A 20,067-nucleotide genomic window follows, 5' to 3' on the forward strand; every position below is an offset into this window, starting at 1 on the left:
TTCCACACTCATCCATCACTCAGTCACTCAGCCACTACAGGAAGTAGTTAACACAGGTGACCTCTGGGATGACAGTCAGTAAAGGGTGTGGAGGTGAGGATTTGGAGAATATCAGTCGGTGCTTCTTTACAGGGAGGCATCGCTCAGCCAATCCATCCATCCATCAATCGGTTAGAGAATATTCGCCTCCCCGACTCAGCTGCTTCTTTGAAGTTTGGAGGGTAGAAACAGGAAAAAGCATACCTGATGAAAATGCATTCTTGATGAGAATAAGTATTTTATGTAAAAGATCTGGAGATGAAGCTGTTTATGCAAATTCAAATTGCCCCTATGGCGCACTCACAGCTACTTCTTTTGATTTTTCTCCCCTTTCTAATGAGAAGTGTCTATATAAGCAATAATCTAAAAAAGTCTGCATTCTAGCAAATGCGACGGGAGGCTTTTTCAACAAAGTTTGTGTTGTTTTTCTATGTTTTAGTCTAGAGAAATGTGATCAAATGAGTTCTGACACAGATCCTTAATAAAAACCATCATTGTGTGATATTGAGCAGGAATTAAAAATGAAGAAGGACACAGGCCGTTGGATAAAACACAATGTTTTTTTTATTTACTGCCATTCCTATTGCTTCAAACAGACAAGCTGAGGCACAGGGAGCACAGAGTGATTCAAACAAGTCAACACTACTGCCGATCTACAAACAAATCTTTGACAAATACAAACAACAAAGGCGCAAACAAAAAGAGACGCGAGAAAAAACAGCATTTGGCAACTATTAACATCTTGGAAAAAACTTCAGAAGTAAAAAAAGGAGTGCATTCTGCATTTTTAATAGTAAACAGCGTCTCAACTTCATCATGAACTAGATTGAGAGAGAAAAATCAAACGAGAGAGGCTGCTACACTGCTTTGACGTCGGCCTCCTTTTCCACCCTCTTTAGCTTTTTTTTGAAAGTGGATTTTGTCAGAAGCGCCGGATCTTTCTCCCGCTCCCTCGGATGGCCTGCAGCATTACAGGGGAATGTGGTGCTCTACACGCTTTAAGAGTAATTAAAAGCGATTGAACAGCTGTAATTATGAGAAACGGCGGTTGTGTTCCGGGTCATTCTATCAGTGCCGCCTTTCATCAGAGCAGAAGCAGAGGGAGCTCTGCGTCGAGACTCCGTTTCTCCGTAAGCACAAATTCGAGAACAAACAACTGGCAGGCAGCCCGCGGGCTCACGCGCACTATCACATTCATACACACGTCTTGTTGGGGGAGCGAGCCACCGACTGATCAATGTATATTCACACACGGATATTTGCACATAGACACACACGTCCTCACATCTCTATGGCACAAGCACAGCACTGCACCATAAACAACACCTTCTTCGTGTTTTCCAACGAGTGACATTCATAACTTTCTTATCGTTTTCTTTCTTTGGTCTCTTCAGGCATCTTCCACTTTTGAACACAATGAACGGGGGGGGAGTGGGAGGGGTTCCACTATACACAAGTGAAGTATGCAATACTATGAGAGCAGAGGGAGTTTCCTTACCATTCTACCGCATCATAACACTGTGCGACAAGTAGAGAGCATATCTGTATGAGCTTTACTACCGAGAATGAGTCAATCAATAGATAAAAGCATGTCCGGGTTACATGAGATTAAGTAACAGAGTACACAGAAATAATAAATATTTACGCAATGTACGCTAACACTGAAATGCAGGTTCCTCGTGTGTTTTCGTTAGAGCACTCTGACTAAGAGCTTACTGCTAAGCTTAGCACTGTTAGCGTGGTGATGAAGCACTATGGTGAACCTACGGCGGTGCTCGGGTGTCCTGGCTGCCAACTTGGGGCGGAAGAGGGATGCCAGGGGTCAGCTGGGGGAGTGGATGTGGTTGGGGTGTGTGTTACTGATGTGCCAATCGTAAAGAAATCCACCTCGTTTGAATCTGCTGCCCCTCTCAGCTGTTGTGGGAGGGTCATTCAGGAAAGCTGGTGGGCTTATTTTTCTCGTCCTGTTCTTCATTTCTTCTGTCCATTTTGTTTACATTCTGTTAAGGCAGAGAAAAGGGTTGCATGACACTGGGACTCAGCCTATGGATAACTCATCTGAACCTGTGACACGATAAATTGTCAGTACTTCTTTAACATAAACCACAAGGAGTGAGTGCATATTCATACATTCAGTTTCTTATCATTTTAAGAAAGTTGTGGAAATAAACATTTTTTTTAGATTTCCCAAAAAATCTCAGTATTGACTTTTAATTTTTTTTGTTTAATTTTATTTATAAAATTTAAAGTGAATTTCTACTATATCCGACTACATAAATATACACACATACATATATATATATACAGTATATATATATAAAAGGGCTGTAAAAGTTGTCACGTTGACACATGTGCTTAATCGAAACAGAGTTAAGGCATTGAAATGTATTAACGCCCTTAGCGGCCTGACATGCAGCTGTGAGATCAGTGTGAGAAACTGTGATATTTTATTTAATTAAAGAGATAATTTGGCATTTATTTGTAGCTTTTAGATAAAAAAAGATTTTAATAATAATATTAATTTCAATAAATAAGGCGTAAGATGAACGTCGATCCGATGGCTGCAGCGCAGAGCCAAAGATCCGCTGTTGTTGGCGGAGCGGAACTGTCTGCTATTAGAAATTCAACGAGTAAACCAATCATCAATATTTTATTTTGTGATGGGGATAGACATAGATTTTCTACAACAATGAGCACTGCCGTTGGTTAAAAATCGTGGAATCTCCGCTGTCCACGGCGAAAGTCCTACCCGTTGCCATTCTGAGACTCCAGCTGAGCCAACCTTAAATCCAGCTGGATCAAACTTCTCCCAAAAACCTTTCTTGTATCAATTTTTAACAAATACAATAAGGAAATTTTATGAGAAAAAGGTAAAAACTGTAAAAAAAACAGGAAAAATGTCAAATGGACGGCAGTACTCTCAGGAGAGAAATTCTTATTTCTAGTTGTTGAGGTTCCAAAGGGTTAAGAATAAACGTTCTAAATGTACAGTTTTATATTTTATATTGTGAATATTGCAAATAATAAGTGGCTGGCAAATACTGTAACTAAAAAAATTAAAAAAATAATTAGGTTTGCAATTAATTGGTTACATTTTTAAATAAATTCCCAGCCATAATATATATATATATATATATATATATATATATATAAAATCAGTGTATGCTACTTGTAGACTTCAGCATCTTGGACTCACCTCCAGAGCAGAGACTCCACTTTGTTGATGATGTCAGCCAGATCAAAGGGCAGAGGCATGCTGGGGTCATCCACTCCCCAGAAGGGCCGGTCCACTGGGGCCTCCTCGGGGGGTAACGTCTGGGCCAAACTCGAGTGGCACCTGGGGCGACAGGACACAGGAAACAGACAAACCTATTAACTCCTCCCTCCCATCAAAACCGCCAGACAGACACATCAACAGAATAGCAGCTTTCTCAACAAACCTTTCACAACAGTTCACTTCTTTGAACCAAACTGTGTAAGAAAAAATGTTTTTTCGTCTTTTGCGATATATGTATTGCACAGGCTGATATCGCGATCTCGATACATTTGCAAATTATCGTGCCAACCTAATGTTTATTCAATTTTATGAGAGTGTGATCACATTGGAAGTACTTTATTCTCTTTATGAGGTCTAAAAGACATCTAGAATTGTTGATATAATTGCCTTGACGATGTCTGCTTACTGCGGCAACAGGAAATATGCTTTTATTCCAGGAAAGCTGACAGGACAACGCAAGGAGGAAAGGGTGTATAGTAAAAGTGTTTCTAAAGCCATAAATGGGTTGGAATGGCATTAAAGTGATGAGAGGGCATGATATCATATATCACATCATGTATCATGCATCATAAATGTCCCACTCATTTCACACAGATAGAGAGGCACGGCAGGATGCTTTCAGGAGAGCATCACTATCTGTTGTTGCTGTTCTGGCAGAGCAGTGATTAATAATCTGGGGTCAGCTGTAATTTCTACAGTACTTGGAACCCCTGCAGACCTTGGCCACATCTTTTGTCAGACTTGTGTAAATATTTACTGCTGCGACTCTGTGTTGCTCTCTGCTGTCATTGGAAATCTGCCCTCTCTCTGCGTCCTGACAGATGGGAGTGACCCGTGACCTCGAGGTGCATGAGGGAGACGGAGAGAATGGCATTTGTGTGTTCGAGCGTGTGCTTGCGAATGGCAACTTCCAGAACCAAACGGCCGGACATATTCCCACCTCAGTCATTATGCCAGGGTCTGTCATATCTTTTTACCCCATCCACACCCCCTCAAGAAGACTGAAACAAGCTATTGACAAACACACACACACACAGAAACATCCACCTTTACCATGTGGCCATCGACTGGAGAAGGCACACAAGCCGAAGAGAAGCAGAAGGGGGTCGGTTATGGATGGGATGAGGGGATGTTACCAAGTTGTCAGGGGACAGCTGGGGGCTGCCACAATTTGTGGTTATATATTTTCTCGAGAGCCACTTAATGTTCAACTGGCTCTGGGCCTAAGTGCAGCATTTTGGTGTGGTTAGCCCTTTAAAGAGCTGCTGCATTATGGTGGTGAGGAGCAGCATTAACATCCACTGTCCAATATATCTTCAGCGCTCTGAATCAGGGCCTGATAATAGCATCTGTTAACATGCACTAAGTACCATTATGTAGCACATCACTTCATAAATAATACGATTAGGTGACCTTGGGGCTTTGCGACGAGCTGTGTGTTTAAATGTTCTCATCATTTATTTAGGGTAAGAATTAAAGGAAGCACCATTCCAGGAAAAAGAGACGAAGGAGGAGTAGGACATGACTGGCATATATATTTACATAGTCTGTAAGTGAACGGACCAAGAAAACACACACATGGACACACACTGTGTGGTTCTGCCTACTTCAGCTTAAGGCTGGGAATCACTGGGGACCTCACGATACGCCACATGTATCTGGGGGCCGGATCCGGCCCGCTGGACGATTAAATCCGGCCCGCCAGATCGTTTTATGTTTTTGTTATTCCTGGCCCAATGTTATCTTGCGCTGGTCACATATAGCAACATGTTCTCATTCCCAAGTTGTCAAACAATGACGCGTGGTTAAGGACCCCTCCATGTCAAAAATGTACGTTTTGGGTGTCCCCCAACTTGTTAGCTGTTCCAATTAAATAAGGTGTCCCCAACCTCTGGGACGCAAACCGGTGCCGGGATGTGGATCGCACTGGTATCCTAACCCTAACCACAACCCGGTACTAGACGCAGATTAGTACCAGTTCTGGATGTGTTACCAAATGTGGAACAGGCTAGGTTTAGGGTACAGGTACCGCCACGGCCCAAAGTTCGGTCCGTGTAAAAAAGGTACGTTTTTAAAGTTTTTAAAATGCAGTTTTACTGTGTTCAATAAATGTTTATCCTGTTCGCCCCGTGATCTAAGGTGTGTTTTGGATTTATGTAATGCATGGCTCACAATATCGATGATATCGCAATACTAATTGGTTAAAAGTAAAGAACTCACACTATATAGAAGAACATTTTTTTGGGGAAAATACATCCCCATTTATTTTTTAGCTTGAACACAATCATAATAAACAACTTGTGCCGTATTTTGTGCAACAGATAATATACACTTTTGTGCAAATCAGTAATACTGTCTTTTACAACCATTGACACCAATTGAATTGGAGTTATCAGTAAAATTCAGTATTTACAATAGTAAACATGAACAGTAGTGCCACTTGCTAGTACAAAATTGTTGTAAACAACAAAAGAAAAATTAAATAATTCAAGTAGCTGCCAGGCACATTGGTGCAACACACACCTCTTATCTACCTCCAAAGGAATGTCTGACCAAGGGATGACAAATATAACGTTTTACAGCCTCTTCAAACAAAAATAAAAGATCGATACTTGGTGAGAACCCATTGAGAATCAATTGCAGGACTAAATATCACAATATATCGCAATATCGATATTTCGGCACACCCCTACACCAGCGTGAAGATCCCCCTAACAGAGCAGGGAGACCCAAGCTTTTGATTTGGTCTGATTAAGTATTCATGCAACTGAACTATAAGAGAAAACACATTTTTTTCTGCCACTCTGATTCATGTTGAAAGGCAACACACCATGCCAAGCTGCCTTCAACAGAGATGTTGCATTTATCTGACAAGGGATCTCGCAACATTAGATGAAAATAGAGGCCTTACTGGTTAATCTGAGATATAAGAGATATCAATACTGGAAGACTTTCAAAGATAATACAGTGAAGGTAATTCAGTGCAGACTTGGACAAAGTCTAGAATTGTTCGCAGTGCCACCCCCCTGACTACTAAAATGGAACAAAACAAAAAGTCAATACCGAGCGAGGCGCCTTAAGCTCTCCGGGGCTCGCGCTAGATTTTCTGTGTAAGCCACAGCGGCGTAAAGACAAGGCTCACCAGACGACTTTCCCATGGCAGAACAGTGCACCTTAAAGTTAAGGTCAAAGACAAAGAGGTGTGCATGTGTGCGTGTAGAGAGGGGGGTTTAAAGTGGTAGAGTATGTGTTTGTGAGTCCAGTCTGTTCCAATGGATTAACCCCAGACAGATATGGGCCTAACTATCCCATCTGGCGCTCGGTCAAGAGAGATTGGCAATACAATCACTCATTTCAATTTGCCCTGAAACCTTATAGCCTGGCAAGCCCCTGCTCAAATGGTATGCTAATGCGAAAGGTATCTAGGATTCTATCGCCTTTATTCCACAGAGGCCTTACTCTCCATGCAGCGCAGTGCACTTGAACTGCGGCTGGGGCAGGAGCACCGTGGTCCTCCCTGCAGTAAGGACCCAAACCCCCTTTGCGCTCAAACTAACCACTTTAGCTAAAGTGAGTGTTAATTATGGACAGGCAAAGCAGTCAATAAAAGGTTAATGTAAAAGTCAAAGGATAAATTCCTTTAAGCATTGCATCATTCCACCATCTCTGCGACCAACACACTGCTCACAGGTCTCCTAATCAATACGTTTTACTGTAATGCGCTCCCCATCGATTTTCTCCCACCCGACTCTCTGGTCCGAGCTTCATCACTTGGTTAAAAAAAAGCAGAGGGAGAGGGAGAGAAAAGCGAGTAAATAAAATGATTAACCTCGGTTTCACTTTGTTGTTTCACTCTTAGACTCTTTCTGAAGGGCTTGTTGGAGGAGTGCAGGGTGGTCCAATATCATCACAGCCATCACTACCATCCCAATCATCAGCATCATCAACCCACTCAATCTCTGCTCGGTGTGTAATTGTGTAGCAGTACACTCAAGCAGGGCCATACATTAAAAGGCCCTGTGCTCTTAACAGGATGGAAATCCGCCTAATAGACAACATCAGTGCTTCCGACTCATGCAATTACACTGATAAATGCACAATTGTGTCAGGGCAAGTGAAAAAGAACCCAGAGAATGTAGATAAGAGACAACACTTATTACATTATTGCTACAGAAGGTCATTTGTAACCACAAGGGAGTAGATGAGGTGGATTGCTTGACTTGGGACATCATCTAAGAGCAAACATGTTGAATATCTGTTAAAAGATACAATTATTGTGTCAATGCTTTACAGCATTCACACTATAGTGGTCCTCCTGCACCTTTCTGTACGTTTTTCAGCATGTAAAAACTCAATCACACTTTCAGGAGTATCAGTAATCTTTGTTTCAAAACATTCAGCTCATTCAGAACATTACTGCATGTACTTTTGGCATTCATAAACTATAAGGTGTTTGAAATATTGAGCGAAATATGCCTCAATATACTCAAATTCTTCAAAAAACTGTATGTACTTTGAAACTTGTGAACTTCTGCATACTTTCAGCTAAAGACACCATTCAGACTTTAAAATGTTCAGCAACTACTGGGTTTTTAGGGTAATTTGGAGTTTAGCTTTTAATTTAGCAACATGCTAGCTGTTTTTGGCAAATTTAGACATTTTTCCACTTTTTAGGCTAATTTGGAGTTAAGATAACATTTTAGCATTATGCTAAAATATTGGTAAAATTAGAATTTTGCCAGTTTTTTAAGCTAATTTTGAGTTTTTACTAATATATTGCATTATGCTAGCTGCTTTAGGAAAATTAGACTTCTTTGCAAATTTTTGTGTGGCTAATTTGGCATTTAGCTAGTATTTTAGCAAGTTTTCGGCTTCAGCATTTGCAGTTTCTGCAGTTTTAGGTAGCTATCATTTTCAGCATTTTCAGCTCTCAGCTCTAGTATCTTCAGCAGCCACATTCAGCACACACTAGCATTATTGCAGGAAATGCTATATATCTAGTTTTTTACTTGTATTTTGTTTTACACTAAATACTATGGTGACCCTGAAGTGCAAACCCCTCAGCGCAAAAATTTACTAAAGATCACAATGACAATTAAAAAAGCAAAAGAAACTGTAAAAAAATCCAAACAATATTTCATAAATTAAAATTCAAACCAGAAACTCAATTTTAAAAAATGTAAGCAAAAAAAAAGAAAAGTTTCAGAAAACAAAAAAAATATTTCTATGGGACTTTACTGATTGGATGACGGGGATGTTTGAAATATCTTCAGACAGAAGATATTTCTTTAAGCTTCTGGCTACCGCCATTCCAAAAGTTCAGTTAATGCTCAATCAACTTTTTTACTACAGTTGGGGAAACCCTCCCCTTGTCTTCCTTCTTCAAAACAAAAATGTCCTCATCCAATAACCACCTTTACCGGTTTCTTACTTTGTTTGAATTTTAACATTTCATTTTAATTTCTGGATTTTTTTTTTTTACTTTTTGGTCTCTGGAATTCTGTTTTGACATCACAAATATAATGTTCTTTTTAATTAGTTTTGGTTTTCTAATTGTTGAGCTCTTTAATATGTTTCTGCATTGAGTGATTTGTTGGTGTGATTTGCTCTTCAATGCCACCATTAAAAAAAATAACAAATATAAAAACAGGATCAAACGTTATTTTTCATAGTGTTTTGTGCTGTTCTCAATCAACACAAATGATCAAATCAAAGGACAAGACATGCATATAAAAAGCATGTATCGGTGTACATATAACATCAATCAATCACCCATGCCAATTTTGATCTGTATTAGACGCTTTTGCTGATCAAAGGGGTAGAAAATACCTCCGAATACCAACTTCCTCATGCTCTGGCTGCATCTCATCTGACTGTCTAGCAACTGCAGGTGTGAACTTTTATGGTTTTGGCAGCCTTAGCAGGCTGATAGCCGAGAATGCAATCAAACAAGTCATGAAAAAACAGGCATGTGTCTCATAAATCAGCCAACCCCTGAAGGTAAGGCATGCAATCACGTCCTAAGGAAAAAGAAGAATGACAGAAGTATATTATCCCTGTACTTTCTGTGTGTATGCAATCTTCTGTAAGAAATGAGTGATTTAGTACATCTGTCTTTCGGTGTCATGCAGTTAGGCTGCATAATGGAGAGACAGACGGATTGGATTCATCTGTGCACTTATCTTTTTGCATGGGGTAAGATAATAGGATGACACTTTTGGTGAAGCCAGCCTATGAAGTGTCAATATTTGACTATGACCTTACATCAAAAAGGAATCCAAACAGCTTTTTTTGATCTGATAAATTGTGTAAAAACAGTTGCTGCCACATCTAAAGTTAAACTTAAAGAGCCGCAGCATGTAAAAAAAGAAAACGTGGGTAGGTCGACGTCTGTAACTGTTTCCTAAGGATCAATCACATGCTATTGTGTCTGTGTCGGCTGCTGACTGTACACTTTGCGAGTGTGTGAGGTGGGCAATTGTGGAGGAGAATAAGGGAGGGGGGGGCATCATCAAATGCTTCACATATGTTCCTTTCTTTTTGATTCCCTCTAAGGAGCCCTGGCTAATAAAACTAACATCTGATGCACTCGTTTCCCCTTTAATTAACGGTTGTGAAAACCATGCAATAATGCATTAGCAAGAGGGGGGCTTCGGAGACAAGGTGGTCGCTACTTTGAGTGTTTTTCACTCCCACCTCTACACCCACGTGCCGCTATGACTCCATTGCAGCTGGGAACAATGACTCTGCAGAGTGCGTGGGGAGCTTTGGGCAAAGGCAGTCTCTTCATCAGACTCCGTGAGGTCTCCGTCGTACCAGATGCAGCCTGAACTGCTCAGTAGACCACATGAAACGAGCAAGCTTCATTAATGGCATCTTTAGTTCATTGGAGGCACACGACTATGGGGCTATCCCGGACACAAAGTGTTAAAAAGAAGTCTGCCAAAAAAAGATTTGTTCTACCTACGCTGTTTGATGTGGCCTGGCTGTTTGCCCTGTCTGGAGCAAAGTGAACCAGATGTAACAGAAAGAAAACACACACACACACACACAAAGCCAGGTATTCTCTAAACAGCCCTCATAATTGGAGGCCATAAAACACTATTGCAGTCTGGAAGTGCAAAAGAGGCAACCACAGCTACTGCTCTCAGAAACCAGGTGGACGTCCATTAGGTGCTTAACAGTGTAACAAATTACCAAACACCTTGGCCTGTTCCTTCTCCTCCTAAGGCTATGGGATGGAATGTGGCCTAACATCAACACAGGCGCAAAATTTATGAGCAGACAGCTATTGTTTGAATGCAATCACAATCTAATAAAAGAGAAGAAAACAAAAAGAAAAGGGGGCAGAGAGGGAACAGCTAGATAGGGTCTTCTCGGCCATTTACTCTTCCGACAACGAGTAGAGAGACAGATCACCCCTGGAAGGCTTTCGGTATGTGTGTGTTTATGTTCCGTGTCACAGAGAGAGCATGTGTGGGTGTGGAGAACAGAAGGACGAGACAGTATATGTGTGAATGCTCCAGGCGGACTGGGAAGTAATACGATGGGCTATGGGTTTTTGGCCCTCATTGCCACTTATGGCTGTTTAAAGCAGGGGTCCACAAACTTTTTCTTGTGAGGGCCACATGTGTGGTCGATTTTTACCCTAACAGAAAAAGTGTAAAAATCACAGCCTAAAGATTTATGGTTTTCCACAAAGCCGCACATAGACCAATTTTGAATAATTAATTTCTGTAATCTTCACAGAAATAAATAATACTAAAACCTTTTAAATAAATAGTCCTTCGTCTCCCCTCATGGTGCAGACTGCAGAATGGTGGAATAAAAAGTCACATTCTATGTGGGCCAGATTGAGAAGAAATAAAAGTATGTGTCTCTGATAGTGATTGGAAGGCCGGCCAAAAAAAAAAAAAACCTCCGCCAAACCTAAATATGGGGAGGGGGTCAAAAAGAAGTTTTTTGTTTTTTGTGACTCTTGCAATATTTACCCCAAGGAAAATATCAAGTCTAGCTGTTCTGCCCCCAGTAAAATAATTTATGTGTAAAAAAAAAAAAAGAAAAAGAAGAAAAAAATAAGCTTCTTATTTATGTAATTGAGAAAAATGTCTTAAGCTACGTTGAAAGTTATTATTTTGTCATCAGTGATTCTCCTGTATTTAATTTTTTTGGGATAGTCTGCAGTTGCACTGTATTCTGGGTAGCAAGTGTAACGAGTTTGGCTTGCTGTTCACCTGCGTTAACACACCAAGGGTATCCAACACGTAGAAGTAACACAAAACTAGCTGTCCCTCAGTTTCTTAAACAAGATACACATGGTAAAAAAATAAAATAAAATACCCCAGTCAAACATTTGTTTGTCTGCAAGCAGGACTAATTAGCATCTGTTCAAAAAGTTTTTTCTTGCTGATGACACTCTACAATTTATAAAGCCTTAGAGACAAAATACAGCAATTGTTGGACTTACTAGTAAGGGTAAAGAAGGTTATACGTCTGCAAATGATTGCTCTTTCACAGCTCGGCATTGTCAGGCTATAAATCTGGTGGTAGAGAATTAGGGAGATAGTTAATGTGGCACTGGGAGCACTAATTCTTGGTTTTGCATGGCACGCTGCTGCAGTGAAAACTTGTAAGAATGATCCTGTAAAACGATCATTTTTAACCCTTTTGCCTTTTATGCCTCCCAAGCTCCTTCCCCACAGGCCAAAGTGTGGGGGCCTGGTGGATATCATTTGAACGGCGCAATAAAGCTGGTGATGGATGAGACTCGCCTCAAGAGCAACACAGCAAAACCATTGGGCAACACCTGACCGCAGTCACATGGTAAGGTCAATCCAACGAAGCCCAATTCCCACCTGTCTTCTAATGTCAATGTTGGGGTCAAGCTGAGCTGGATAATTATAGTCTATAGTAACTTAAATGGCCTAGTTACAAGTCATGCTTGTAGCTCTAAAGGAGTCGGTGTGGCATTTTAAAATACACTGAGTTAAGCAAACCAACGTGATTGACTATTTAAGCTATCAAATGACAGATATTGGGTTTCAGAGATGTGCACGTGTTAAATTACTTCAACAGTAAAAAATAAAAAGTAGAAAATTAGCATTTCTCTTTGAACAGCTTCCCAGAACATACTGTACAGGTAAATCTTTAAGTACAGGAAACTACTTGAGTAAATACGCTTTAGGTGTAACTGCACATGAAAAGTCCCCATCATTGTTGACACTGCTTGAAACGATACGATCGCACAACAGGCTCTGTAAACCAATGAGAGTAAACATATCCTGATGAAAAAGTCGTAAATCTTTCACCTCATAAAATTGGGCATAGGTGAAGACTGAATTATGATCAGTAAACTATTCTTGGTGCAAACTAAAACTGAACACTTGGTGTGTATTTTACTGAGAATAGTCATTAAATAGTCTATATAACTTATATATTACATATAATTCTTTTAGATTGGAAATTTGCATTTCTGTCTTCATCTTTTTGATTTTTTTCATGAATATTTTCTACAGCAGAGCCACACATCATGAGAAACAATGAATGTATTCCCATTAGAACACATCGACTCAAAAGCAAAATATACAGTTCTCTCACTGCTCACACAAAAGTATCTCCTTTCAAAGAGACCTTTCCACAGAAAACTAAAAAAAGAAAAAGTCAGTTGAGTATGAGATAAGCCAACCATATATACTGTGTCATGGTACGTGCATTCAGGAATCCTTGTGAGCATTTGTGCTAGAAGAGTTCTTTCTACCAGGTGTTTGAACTTTGGTATCACCCAATGCTCCCGCTGTGTCACCACCAGTTTAGTTTCATCCTATTTACTAAATAGTGTAATTAGTGGACCTCTGCGTTCCAAACGTGAACTCTCAGCATATTCTTGAGAAGAGCAGCCATGCTGGGCCCTAAGGCTCTGCACCAAACAGGATGCAAAGAGATAGAACAGCCAGCCAGGGAAACAGCAGAATGAATGAAAGTGTAAGTACCTGCTTGCAGAAGAATTGGCAAGTGGAATTTAGGCGTGGGTACAGATGACTCATCGAAAAATGTTTCAAGTGTTTGTAGTGAAGAGGTACTTAACAGTACTTTCTTTGTGTTGACACGACAATTAATAAACTAAATAATCCTAATGTTGGCATAACACAAGTGTCTTCAGTACATTCTGACCCTTTGTTATAGAGATACTAATTAAAATAAATGTTTGTTACCAATTATTGGACCGATATTAAAGACCCTAGAGCTGGGGTGTCAAACTCAATCGCACAGGAGGCCAAAATCCAAAACACAGCTTAGGTCGCGGGCCAAACAGAATAAACATTTATTGAACACAATAAAGATACATTTTTAAAACTTTAAAAATGTAATTTTTGAACATTAGTATGAATAAAAAGATGCAAGAATATTATTCCAGAATAAATCAATTTAAACCTTAAATAACTTGTTTGGCCAATAGGGAGCTTCAATGGCAGGTTGGTTGGAAACCATATCGGACATCGGCACCCAAGGCCTGGATTTGGGCACCGCTGCTCTATGGTGTTCAAAAACTCTACAGCTGTAATATACTTCTGATCTCCAGGTGGCGCTGTTTGCACTTTCTTTCCCTGCAGGTATGGGTAAAACAACCCGCAAGTGAGTCAGCCCTGGGCTTTTCTTTTAGTTTGAAATTCGCAAGATCCTTCACGGTCACTTCCGATGCTTTTAGCGGCCTTTTTCAGCTAGCTAAGATGGAGCGACAACGTCAGTGGCAACCAGATATAGTCAAAAGACCAGCTCCACGCCTCTCATTAGGATCCCACTTTGCTGTTTGTATTTGGCGCGTGGACCGGGATTCCATGAAAATTTTGGCACTTTGAGCAAAAAAATTTGGGCACTCCTTACAAAGAAGCTTAGAGTATTTTCCTCAAAGGCAGAAGTCATAAGAAGTACTTAGCATAATAAAAACAACGGGATTACATCTGAAATGGTAACAAGGCCCAGCCCTTTAACCATTTATGAGTTTTCTCTCTACATTATTCTTCCACCCTACCAACACACTTTCCTGCCTTATCTGTCTCAGTGAAGAGGCCTCTCACTAAATTCTTTGCCGTTGCAGTTGATCCAGGGTTAGCTGTGGGGAGTAAGGAAGGGATAACCTCTTCCTGAGCCTCACATAAAACCCAGATGGCCATGTGGAAGTTCTGATCCAAAAACTAGCTTACAACTCAATCACTGTGGCTGCATCTCCAAGTCCACAGTTTAACCCCCTCTGATGTCAGCCAAGGTCACAGATGCACACTTGAGAGGCAAAATGAGCCAGGAGTGAAGTGCTGCCACAGCCGAAGGAATTAGATCCGGGCTGAGTGGCCCTCATCTGGCTAAGCCTGGTAAGTAGCAAGACTAACAGGCTGAGGCACGGTGGTTTGAGTTCACAGACACACATGCACTCGGGCCTCGAAACTCGCACGCACATTGACACACGCATAAATACTGAGGTAAACACGCACTTGCACACACGGCCCCACGGACATGCACACACGGAAGGATTCTGAGGGCTACAGATGGTGTGCCCTGTGTCTAGTAACTTGGGCTCTGATTGAGCTAGTTTTAGATCCAGTTTAGAAGCTGGCACCATGAATGCACAGTACTCAGGGGTGAAGGAGAAAGACAAAAAGTGGCAGCAAGAGTGCAAGAAGCCGTCAACAGAAGGTGAGGTCTGACTCCTTTAGCCACATGGGAGACCCGACATTTTTTAGTACAACATCAACATGTCACTGTCCATTTGTCCCCTTTGGCCTGTTGCCCATGTGCTACAACTCTGTCTCTACCTAATGCCTACCGGTAAAGCACACACACATTCACACACACACACACACACACAGAGCCAGCGGCCACTTCAGCCATAATTCCGCCCGACTTCCGTTGTCTGACTGGCAGGAGACAGGGAGGGTGAGGACAACAAGCTGTGAATACGGGAAGAGACAGAAAATCATTGAGAACCTTGCCTTTATGAATCTTTGATGACAGAGTGTGGGGGTTGAAGGGGCTTTGCCTCTGGTTAAATCAGAGCATAGCATGTGTGTTGTGTGTATGACTGCCAAGAGAGGTTGAGATAAACAGGGCCTGGACTGGGCCCAGACAAACCCAGCAGTCAGAAACATTTGTCCCCGCAATTAGTCCCTGTCTTCTTAGTTCATGTTGCAGGTAAAGCAAGTTAAGTGTCTTAAAGCCAAATACAATATAAAGACATGTAACACATGTTTGTATGACAGTGGATGGAATCCTCCTTTTTAGAAGTGCAGAATTGTATATTCATCACAGAATAATCTTTTGATCATTCGTCATAAATTGATCAGTCTTCTCAACTCTTCAGATTTGTCACATAAGTTGAACATCACTACTGCTTGTCATTACAAGCAGTCAATTTTCTTTCAGTTTCTCTTGAAAGCAGTATGTTTTTCTGCTTCCAATTACTGAACCACAAACAACCCTTCTCTTTTCAAACTGAATTTGAGATATGTATATATTTATGTACAGGATGACGAGGGCAGATGAAGACTATTCCAGACACATTAGGGAGTAAAGTAAGGTACCTCAGTTCATTGTAGGTCAAAATTGAACATTTTTTAGTTTATTGGTTAAATTTAACAAAGATCTATAAAGAATAAATTGAAATCATATAAATCACATTAACAGCTGTCTTTATCCGTCGTCACTTTGGTTATATTTGCTTAGTTTATTTCTAGTTCCAGTCTGAAGATAATTAAAAAGGAAATACACATAATACAGTATCTTATGTGGTACAACTCACATTATTTACCTCTTTTGATGGGTTATAACTAGGGCTGTCATTTTATCGCACTAATCATGATTAATCAATTACAGACATTTTAGTAAATAGAGAACCACACCATAGGTTAAGAAGGGCGCCAAATTGAAGCGGCCTCCATTCCATGTCCAGTGTGAACCAGGCGTAAAAGTGTGACCTATACTCCAGAGCAACTTTTACATCGTTTTTTTCTTCTAGATTAGGCAATTTTTGCCGTTGCGACTTATACTCTGGAAAACACAGTACTTTTTATCGGAGTAACATTTGGCCGGTTAAGTAAATATTTCTGATGTGTTTAAAACATATCTCATTCTTCCAGAACTACTTAAACACGAATTTGCGTTTTCATTTTGCATTCAGCTATGCTTTTCAGAAAGAACACACAAAGAAACTATTCAAAGAATGGAACAAGTCTTCTGTTGCCTCGTCGTAAACTGATGTATGGAAGGGTGAGTTCAGTCAAAAAAAGAAAACTTCATAATTGCCAAAGGCACATTTAACAAATAAAAGTTCATTTTTAAAAGTGGAATACTTTTATGCTGTAAATTAATAATTTTAGCTAGTAGCTTTTCTGGTAAAAGGCCTTACTTGTGGTTGTTTTTGGCTACAAGTGTTAACTAAAATTCAACCCAATCAATTCAGCTTGAAGTTCAAGGCACACAACAAGCTTTCTTCATAGTTACCATTGCAGATGAAAGTATTCATTTCTCATTTTAAGGAAGAACCAGTTTAACTCATCGTAACAAGTCAGGCTTACTGCCAAAAAAAAGTGACAAATGAAGCGGAACAACAGTTAAAACAAACATCGTGACAAGCTGATATTATCTTGTCTGACATCAGTGTTTTCTGATTAACAGCTATAAATCATGTTGCAACTTTTTTTAAAATGGACATACCATCTTGCAGCTGTAAGAGTGGGAAAATGCATTTCATCTAAAGCCTTTTGGCAGTCCTTGACTTTGATGTTTATTGTCTTACCTCTGCACCTGTTCTGACCCGTGGGACACCTGTGATGACTAAGAGAAAGGTGTTTTAATTAAAAATACAAGACATGTTACAACACCATTCTCTCACATCCTTAAAACTGGTTTTAATTATTGTCAAGCAGCTGCCAATTTTTTTTCTTAACACGGGTTAGGTTTTGTCATGAAACAAGCAGAGCAGCATAGCCACGTTATTACAGCTGCCACCTGTCACAGCTCAAAACTCAGAGTTCTCCAGGAAGCCTGGCTCATGTTAACGTGTCACCAGTGAAGTCTTTTGAAGGCTTGATTCATCCATCTGGCAGCGAGAAAACTAAGGCACTCCTGAACGACTTCCGATCACACAAAACTTTGGCAACGAGGTGAACCTTCTTAAGCTGATCAAGAGTTGCCTTGGCTTCCATCTACATCTGTCAGGTTCAAACTTTACACGCCACTGCACACGTTGAACACATGCAGCAAAATACAGACACATTTACAGCTGCTGTCTAGATTAATCCACTTCATGCATGTATTTCCACAAAACTTCTAATTTTTAAAATACAGAAGTACTGATTGACAACCTGCGTGTCTGCCACTCACAGCTTATGGATTTATGGGTTCTTGGGACTTTTGCCATTATACTTCAGCCTAAGGTGGAGACGACCAGTTTCAATGTTAAATCAGTGATACAGACGCAACATGAGGCAATCTGTAGTCCCGCGACGCGTTTTGAGCGATGGGTGCGGCACGAATGTCTGCCAGGAGTTCTATTCGAGCGACACGGCGCAAATCGGGCAGCGCAGCCAAAATTTAAATATCTAAAGTCTGACAGGTAGCCGTGTCGCGTCTACCAATCAGGAACTAAGCTTTGGGCATATGACGTTTTTAGTGACTCAATCTGCGGGTAGAATACTAGTCCAAAGCGAGTATTTTTGGCCTGAACTTCCATCTTCTGTCAACACCTCGGAGCTGCAAGGTTGCAGAGCTCATCGGGCTATATTTGAGGCGAATGTGGTACACACTCTGGACAGATAGCCGTCTCACTCATTCGATATGCCGGTAGACAGTGAGCCGTAGCGGGTGTGGAGGCTGCCAGCTGGGGCTTCATCATTCTTCAAAAAAGGAAAAAGTTCTAATTATTTTATTTTTCCCCCCTCAGGTTCATATGGGTCAATGAGCTTTCAAGCTCAGACACAGAGACGCAGAAACACAGTGGAAGAGGCTGTCATACAGACACAGCCCCATGTACCGGGAAAATCTTTTAATGACAATAATTTAAACCCAAACATGTAGACATGATTACCAGTGTTTTTGTAGAACTCTTTACAATAAATAAACCTTATTTCTCAACATCGTATGTGTCTTTTAGACATTCTAAGTGAGATAACCACAGAAATCATCCCTTATAGCGATTATCCTAAAAAACACAAGCTGGTAGCTCCTCCCACACGTGGCCACGGCATCAAACTCAGGAACACATTTTTTGACGGGCGATGAGCAGTCAATTTGTCACACAAATTTGTCGTGTGAATCACGTTTAGTGTGAGTGCACCTTAACCCTTGTGCTCACTTATAGGGTCCAAATGACCCCACCCTTATATTGATGTGTGATCCCATGACAAAGGTGGAAAGGATTTTATGTCTGTTATGGACACCAGTGAGATAAAAAAAATCCTTGAAAAAAAAAGTTCAGCACGTTGTCTTGTGGGGTCCAGATGACCCAACTTTTAATGTACCCGTAAACATGTCTAGAATGCCATAAGGGTTAAGAAGGATAAGAAAATGCCTCACACTATGGAATTGTGTCAGAAATTGGCCATTTTAAAAGGGGGAGTTAATGTCACACACTGCCCCCTGATGGTTCCCACATGCTCTATCCATGTAGGATTTGATATGAGGTGGATGAGTGGTAAAGCAAGAAGGGAATCTAAGGAAATGTCATCTGAGATTAAACTGAAGCAGTTTCCGGTCTTTGTTTTTGAGGGGAAAAAAAGTGAAAAGAGCTGTACTTAGCAGAGCAGCTAACTTGAGGTTTTATCTGCTGGATAAATCAATAGCAGTGTCTGAAAGCAGAGCAGAGTGTGCTGGGAGGGAGCTAGAGGGGCTATCCCTGGCCTCCTGCCCCCCAGGCCCCTCCTGGGGAGCTACCTGCCTGTTTCTTCACCCTCTATCTCTTCTGCTTCACTGCACCTATCCTGCTCACACAAAAAAGACACATATGCAACAAGCCCACTTCTTCTCTTGAAACAGCCATGCGGTGACATCTTGTTGAAACATCTATACAATTGAGTGCAACAAAGAATCCACAATGCTGCAGTTGTTAGAATGCAGGTACCGACTTAAGTGCATAGGGTCTGCAAGAACACAGAAAGACATCTTCAGTGTATGCCTTTACACTGATATGTGTGAGATGCATGTGTACACTCCTTTTGTCCCCTGACATTTTGCAGCACATCAACCAGATGTGGTCAGAGTACAAATGGCTCCCCGTTGCAGCGGGCTTTTACACAAGAGGACAGAAAAGGCAGCATAGTGGAAACAAAACAAGAAAAAAAACTAACCTAAACCATGCGAAGAGGCCATGACAACAGGCAAGCATAGAAGGAAGGAAAGATGGACTCACAAAAAATAAAAACTGCCAAATAAAAAAAAAGACATTTCTTCTCCTCCCTCTTCCATTTGCTGTTCCTTACTTACTTTCAATCACAGTTAACATCACAGAACAAGAGGTGGATGGATGGGAGGGGGTGAACAAGCCTGGTGCACAATGTGCTTGTTTGGCAGCTGCTTGGTCTGACATTTAGGCCATGGGGACCTTGTTGAAAGAGCAGATGCTCACTGATGTACAGGCACTGGAACATGGCATCTACACAAGTGGCTAAAGCAGAAAAAAGCGAGAAATAAAATCTTAGCAAACACACGACAGTCTAAAAGAAAAGAAAATGTTAAAGGTTAGCAGCCTGTGTATGGGTGGGTTT

General features: G+C 40.9%; 1 protein-coding gene across 1 annotated transcript in view; it reads right to left on the reverse strand.

Moving 5' to 3' along the window:
• Window positions 1-580: 580 nt before the first annotated feature.
• Window positions 581-20,067, reverse strand: part of fto (FTO alpha-ketoglutarate dependent dioxygenase) — a 163,722-nt gene continuing 144,235 nt past the window's right edge. Inside the window, exons 9-10 of the mRNA XM_024296160.2 lie at window positions 3,236-3,376; window positions 581-2,039 (exon numbers count right to left, since the gene is read on the reverse strand). Of these exons, the coding sequence (XP_024151928.1) occupies window positions 2,033-2,039; window positions 3,236-3,376 (148 nt within the window). The 3' untranslated portion in view covers window positions 581-2,032. The remainder of the gene's footprint in view (window positions 2,040-3,235; window positions 3,377-20,067) is intronic.

The sequence above is a fragment of the Oryzias melastigma genome, linkage group LG3 (assembly GCF_002922805.2).
Source record: "Oryzias melastigma strain HK-1 linkage group LG3, ASM292280v2, whole genome shotgun sequence".
In the NCBI taxonomy this organism is placed as follows: Eukaryota; Metazoa; Chordata; class Actinopteri; order Beloniformes; family Adrianichthyidae; genus Oryzias; species Oryzias melastigma.